Genomic DNA, 7,206 nt, shown 5'->3' with positions numbered 1-7,206 from the left:
ACCTATACATACCTCGGTAGACCCCGGGTCATATTTCAACAGTATCCTCCCTGCCAAGTAATGGATATGACCTTAATACAGATAAACTAAGAATCAGTGAAGGATGGATGATGGGAGGGAGGGCGTTTGGCTATCACAGAAACGCAGACAGCATCAGCCTCCAACTGTTTTGATGAGAAACACCAGATGTTGCAATTTGAGGAGTATCAACTTCTAAAAAAAGACAAACCCAGACATTAAAAGTGACAATTGAAATCATTACCCAGGACGGGACCAACATTTTGAGCTTCTTTACGCTTAACATGAATTTTCTTGTTTACCAAAACCCTAAGGAACCTTTAGCTGTCATGAGTTTGTGCTGTCAAATAATCTGACAATCTGTATACAAGTTGAGAACTGAACCTCTTAACTGGGGGCAAAAGAGATGAATTGAAAAAAAAAATAGTGCCCACGTGCTGCTGGTCTGCTCTCAAAGTGTAAATAGTCATCCTTTTGCATAACCTTTTGGCATCACAACATGCGCTAGCAGCTTGGCAATAGTTAGCCGCGAGTTCCTTTCTGAAAATTCTACTCATAGGTGCTCTAATGGACCATGTAAGACATCTGCTCTCCAGCATTTTTGGTGAATTCAAGCCTAGGAGCATGCACTGGTGTCGCTGCATCCGGTATACTGTGAACTACCTTGACTCTTGAGCCCCGGTCACACAGCACTAACAAAGGACAACGAAACCCAAATTGAACAAGAAATCTGGACTTTTGTTGACTTTCGGGGGCATCGCTTAACCTTTGTTCAGCTTCATTCCTGCAGCTGGTGCTCCATCAGAAGTTTTAAATGTGAACCTCAATTCATCCGTATTTCGTTTTGCTGTAGTTCTTGATGGTTTTGTTTCGTTTCATTTGCTTAGTTTTCATAACATTAGCATTGCGTTTGACCTTTGTCCAACTTCGTTCATTATCCCAAGTCCAACGTACTGAACGAAGGCAACGATCTGAAAGAATCAATACCCAAAGCTTCGACGTGAACGAAACATCCTTGTATCAATAATGAATCGTTCATTTTTGGGATGAATAAGCGAAGTTTCCATACAGAAACAACAGTGTTAAGAACATTTTATCAACTACTTAAATGATTTACACACGTCTCAAGCATGTGTGGCTGGGTTGGCCTATGTGTGTGTGTCTTTGGGAGTATAGCCTTTGTCTGACACTCTGGTGGACAGTTCCCCGGTGACAGTTTGGTTTTATAGCCACTTTTGGTCACGTGATCATGAATGTTTCATTTTGATTTTGTTCAAAGCATCGAGGTTGATGTTGTAGTTGTAGTTTTATTTTTTTGTTTTGTTTTGTTCCTTTAGTTTTGTTTGATTTTGCTTGATTTGCAGGCTTTTTGGTGATGGGAAAGGTCTAGGATCATCTACCTTTTCCTGATGATCTCTTACTTTTTGAATTTTTATCCATCGTCCAGCTATCGCCGTGTGCCGTGTGACCAGGGCATTGGATGGGAACCACCCAAGTAGACAACCAATCCTTCCCCAACTTCAAAACCCCCACCAAAACCATCCATCCTCCACAGCCAGGTGAAATTTTAATAGCTTGTAGGCTACCAGGCACATTCCTGATAAAACATATTCAGTTTTCTCTGCTCACACCGAAGGTCGGCACGAAGGGCAACTGACAAAACGTTGCTGTGTGGCGCCTCAGAGTAAGAACACATTGACTGTTCCGGTGCTCCTTTAAATAAAGCTCAGTGTTAATATCAGTATATGAGATGAATCTCTAAAGAAGCTCTGCATATTAATCATATCTTTCATTTTTGTCCAGTTCAGTGCATAAATAACCCCACAGGGGTGCCACATGTTTGTTCCAACGCCTGCGTTTAAAGAGTAAATAGAAAGCAAAACTCAAACTAAACTGGGACAGTTCCAAATGAGGTACTCATGGTTCACTTCACACTCAAACAGTAGTTTTTCAGTTTCAGATAAAATAAAATAAAAAATAGACTAGCTTAGTGGTTTTCCATTATAAAATACTTACTGGTGGAGAGAGGTGGCAATATTTGGTGTCAAGGACAAATCTTTACAGTTATGTGCCTCGTGGGAGGTCAAACTGGGGGTGATTTCTCACCCCATTTTGGATCCAGTTCTGTCAATCAATGACCAGAAGCTCAAAGTTAAGAGGGCGGGGATACATTACCCACTTCACACACACACACATACATACACACACACACACTGGCCACCTGAAACTTTGCTGGAAGAACTGGCTGTATTTGCCAGTATAGTTTATCTCGAACCACACAGTGCTTCCATAGGATCTATGAATACAACTCAGCAGTAGCGGCAGTCCTCTAAGGTGGAAATGTCTCTGGAGTTATTGCTAATGTACCAATAAAAACACCAGCTGCTTCTGATGCTCCTAAATTGGGGTGAAGGCATGCTGATCCCGTGTTTCGACAAAAAGTACATTGTGAAAAGGACAGTTTTGGTATTCTACTGCACACGGCCGTATGTCCTTCAGCTAAACAGTCGATTCTTTAGGCCCTTCGCGGGCAGCGTTCTTACACCCGTAAAGCCACTTGATGACACGAGCATTTCTCTCGATGATTGAAACACCAAAGGGTAGCTGCTCAGCCAGCTCCTCCTGAAACAACCCTTCTCCAGAGTGATGGGAGAATTCACTGGGCTCAGAACCTCCACAACCTTCTCCGCCCACACTGCGGAGTGCCAGTGAGAGTGTGTCTATGGAGCTGGCACCAGAAAGAAAATTCTCCCGACCCAGGCGCTCTATCATGTCTGTGTCCAAGCCACAAAAGTCAAAGAAATGCTCCTGCTCTAATAACGCGATCGAGGAATGCAGTCGCAGTTCCGACTTGGAGCGCTGTAACCCACCAAAGTGTCTTCTGGGTGGTAGTGGTGGTGATGCTCGCTTCCACGGGTCATTCTCATTATTGTGGTTGCTTGAGTGGTTGCTATTGTTGATGCTAACAACATCCTTATTCCCATTTGTAAATTCATTTTTAGTCTTTTCAAGGATACTGTTACATTCTGGGCTTGGGACAGATCCTGGGGAGGGTTCTAAATGAGTTTTACTTGACCTCCGGCTTCCTGGTCCACCATCTGCAGTATCCTTGTCATTGGTCCATGACATCCGTGAGTCCCCATCGCGTGATGGTGCCTTCTCCTCACCAATCACCATCTTTTGGATTCTTCCTTCACCTCCACCATTCTTCTCTCTCATGGATCCCTGGAAGAGGCGACGTACAAAACTGTAGCCCTTCAATTCCATATTGGTGTTTTCAACCACTGCTGCACCACTGAGGCTCCGGCACTCTTTCTTCTGGCGATAGATGACCAGGGAGTCTGGTCGCAGCATACGTTTGCCTGTGCTCCGTCTAAGTACTGGGGCACTGTGCGGTGCTACTAAGATTTTGATTTCAAGGGTCTTCTGGCTGGGAAGCATTATATTTTGGACATTGCTCCTGTTGTGTGCCTCAACATCTACAGAGGTCCGTCGGTTCTCCTTTCTGGAGTCATCGTTGTCATTGTCATCTCGTGACGTGAAAGAGCCAGACAGTGAAGAGAAGACAGTGTTAAATGAATGACGCGGGACCGTTTGAGGACTCAGACTACTGGGATTGGCAGTGGCTCGTCGTGGTTGTGGTGGCGGGGTGGCACAAGGAACCAGCACAGGCTCTTGCTTTGTGTTGATCACCTGCTGGCTCTTAACATATTTGGCTTTGTCAGCTTCAAGCCTCTCCACAGCACTGATTGTCCGGCCATGGCCCCCACCATCTATCTGCCTACGCAGGTAGTCTGGACCCTTGTTGAGGAGTCTCAGAGGAGACGGGGATCCTATTGGTGTTAGCGGCTTCATGTTGTTCCAACCAGCTTGAGAAATGCATCAAAACTACAGCCCCAAGATGACAGAGAGCTTCTGGTGCCCCCAGAGTTGGTATTAGGTCTGTGAAAGGCTTCAAGAATAGAAAACTGTGGCTACTTTCATTCCTTTTCTCACTACTGTTGAGTCTTTCTTGAAGGGGGGGAAAGATAAGTAGCAATCAAGAAACCCGCAGGTTCCAAATTTGTTTTAAGGTTTTCTATAGATAGTGTGTAGCTTCTTTGGTGGGCAGTGTTGAGGGCCAGACCAGCTGATAATCTCTCTCCAGGATTTACACAAGCATTGGAATGGGGCTCAGGAAAGTCCTTACAATTTCTTTTTCTTTTATTTTTGGCCAGCACACTCCCAAATGAGATGCTCCCTGCCCACAGTGCAGCAGAAATAGCAGACCGGGTACACTTTGTAATGGCTACTTTTCCACCCCCACTTTTTCTTCTCTCTTTCTGTCTCCCAACAGCACCCTGTAACTGTTTATCCTCTCAGTGACGGGTGCCAAGAGAAATCAAACAGAATGACCTCAAATATTTGCTTAGTGCCGGTTGTCTGCAGGACGCTGGGTCAAGACAATTCTTGCTTGACACCTGTTGTGGTCGAGGTGACTTAAGGGTGGCTGGCACCAGGGTACTTGAAATGCTGATGGACGGATTGGCAGATGGAGAGCTTGTCCTTGTCTTCATCTCACCTTCATGGACTCCTGGGAGAGACACAGAGAAAGAGAGTTTTTTTTAGTTTGTAACTGAAATTCTTGCACAGCAAAGTTCAGATGGCAGAACTAAGAGTGGTCTGAAAAGGTTAGGTTGTGTATGTTGGGTTTAACCTCTGCAGCAACCCAGCAGTGATATAAACAAATACTTAGTGAATTCCTACATTGAACATTGCAGTGGATACATTTCTCCTTGCAGTTGGAACTGAACTCATGTCAACATTGTACTCTGAGTTACATAACTTGCTTTATACAGTATAATGCCTAAATAGATCCTTGTCATTTGATTGATGGTTTGTATGTCACATGATATTGATCATTCATCCCATTTGCCATTGTGTTCCATTTATCGTGCAATTTTGGTTCCATTTAGCACGCTCACACTAGTCACGACGGCGCTTAGTTTAAAAGCAAGCAGTGGCTCGAAACAGCGTGACTCACTGGGGAATGGATGGGAAGGCTGGATGCACCGAGGGAGCTCCAGAGTGAGTTGAGGGAGTCCTGAGAAAGCAGTGGATGCCTGAGGCAGAGCCGCACAGGCCGGGTTGGCCCCACTGCAGGCTGGGTTGGACCCCCGCAAGCTCCAAGCTGCGGCAGGCACTGGGGCATAGTGGGCTCTGTTAGATGACACCTGTGTGAGATGGGGCATCTGGGCCTCACTACCGAGGTTTGGTGTACACTGTTGGCTGGGGAAGGATGTAAGTCCCGTTTCTCTTTTTATAAATTAATAAAATATCAAATGACAAGGATCTATTTTAGGTGTTATATAAAACAAATAATGAATGTTCTTTTTCAGTCATTATGTTTCAAGTGCAATCACTGCTGTGATAAACAAATGTCACTGTGAATGAACTCTCGAGAAAGGAATGTTTTTTTTTGTTTGTTTGTTTTTTTTTTACTGTTATCTGGATTATCACTCAGGTTATATAAAAGTATACTCAGCACAATTCAAAATCTAGATATACAATTTATTACAGTGGCAGCGCCAGGAAATTTTTGTTGTGGGGCTGGGGTAAAAGTTGGAGGGGCTCCACAAAATGTTGTCGAAATGAAAAATATGTAGTAAATTGCTTTATAAATACCAAGGTATATGTTTTAGTCACCCGTGCTGCTCTAAAGTGTATCAATGCACACACACATCGCTTCGAATGACTGTAAGTTCAGTAAACTTGCGCACAGGTATACAAACCAAATTCACTGAAATGGTGCTCAAGACAATGCATGGAATCAACCTTACACAAATCGTCTACAGCAAAAATTTATTGCCAATTTAACACAGAGGTCATAACCATTCGATAAAAGTAAGTAAAAGATATAGCCCGAGAAACTTAGTTGTAAACAATATACAAAAAAGTGATTATTTATAAAGTTTGTATACAATCTAGCCCAAATATCCTTTCATTTGTACATGTGCTTTGTGATTCACAAACACAAATTTCTGATTTGTAACTTGTGTGTGGGTTTTTACAAATAAATGTTTATTTGCAAAATTGAAAATTCAGTTTGAAGGGTGATTCAGCATTGGTGGATCACCGAACACACACATTCATCACTTTGCTTAGTTACGCAATATTGAGACATTCTCAGCGCAAAACTGCAGTTGAGATCCACAAATATGTCAGTCGCTATTCACATTATTGGCAGAATTATTGGGGGGGCTGAGGGGGGCTTGGCTCATTATTGGAGGGGCTTAAGCCCCCCCCCTTGGTGCCGCCACTGATTTATTAGCTATGCTGCTCAAGGTGTACACTCTTGTGATCGCTTTGTAACTATGTTTTTCTGTTTTTCACAACTGTAAAATTTAAAACTGTGCTTGTCAAGAGAAATTACTGTCATTTTGTCCATCTGTACTGAAGAACCGCAGAACTCTCAGAAAGGAAATTTTTATACATTAATACTGAGAGGTCAAAGCTCTGCTTACCGAAAAAAAAAAAAAATCATGCTTTTCTGACATTTATAAATCCCTTTGTACTGAATTTTGGGTTTCAAGCAGGAAATGTAACAGAAGCCCTGAAATGCTTACATTGTCTTCTAGATGGTGGCAAAAACTGCTCAAATGTGCGGCAAGGTCATAACCGTTTATTCATTTGAGAAGTTAACTTGGGCTGACAGCCAAAAATCAGCTTATGCTTGTGTCCTTTGCTCTTGTGGGTAATTTACTTGTTAAAGAAATGTCTGCAGAATATCTTGGTGTGGACAGTATGGTTTCAGTCATTAGTTGCGTCATAGTGCACCATGACATGGACTGCACACTACTTTCAACACTACTAGAAATGACTTTTTACCCTATAATACAGGCCTGGCAGGCCAGCAGGCCAACAGGGACCCCGCCAAGTCAGAAGTATATTGTTAATGATGCCAATAAAAAATAACACTGACAAAATAATGAAAAACAACATCAACTGCCCATTAATTTGTAAATTAATCATCTTTTGAAAGCTATGATGACACCAGCTCATTTTCTTCTGTTGAGCTGCACATCAGTCAAACATTTTTTTGAATGAAAGCTCAAAATATCTTTTTAAACTTTGACTCCAAATTATAGTAGTGAATTTGAGGTAGATTCAGTCCACCCAGCTGTAAATGGGAGAGTAACATACAGTGGA

At 42.8% G+C, this 7,206-nt stretch overlaps 1 protein-coding gene across 1 annotated transcript in view; it reads right to left on the bottom strand.

Moving 5' to 3' along the window:
* Positions 1 to 1,970: 1,970 nt before the first annotated feature.
* The window catches only part of si:ch211-107n13.1 (uncharacterized protein LOC798535 homolog), a 39,550-nt gene continuing 34,314 nt past the window's right edge, over positions 1,971 to 7,206 (bottom strand). Inside the window, exon 2 of the mRNA XM_034174117.1 lies at positions 1,971 to 4,591. Coding sequence (XP_034030008.1) covers positions 2,518 to 3,873 — 1,356 coding nt within the window. The 5' untranslated portion in view covers positions 3,874 to 4,591 and the 3' untranslated portion in view covers positions 1,971 to 2,517. The remainder of the gene's footprint in view (positions 4,592 to 7,206) is intronic.

This window comes from Thalassophryne amazonica, chromosome 7, assembly GCF_902500255.1.
Source record: "Thalassophryne amazonica chromosome 7, fThaAma1.1, whole genome shotgun sequence".
In the NCBI taxonomy this organism is placed as follows: domain Eukaryota; kingdom Metazoa; phylum Chordata; class Actinopteri; order Batrachoidiformes; family Batrachoididae; genus Thalassophryne; species Thalassophryne amazonica.
Note: the sequence above shows the minus strand (reverse complement) of the source record. Positions and strands in the feature narration are given on the sequence as shown.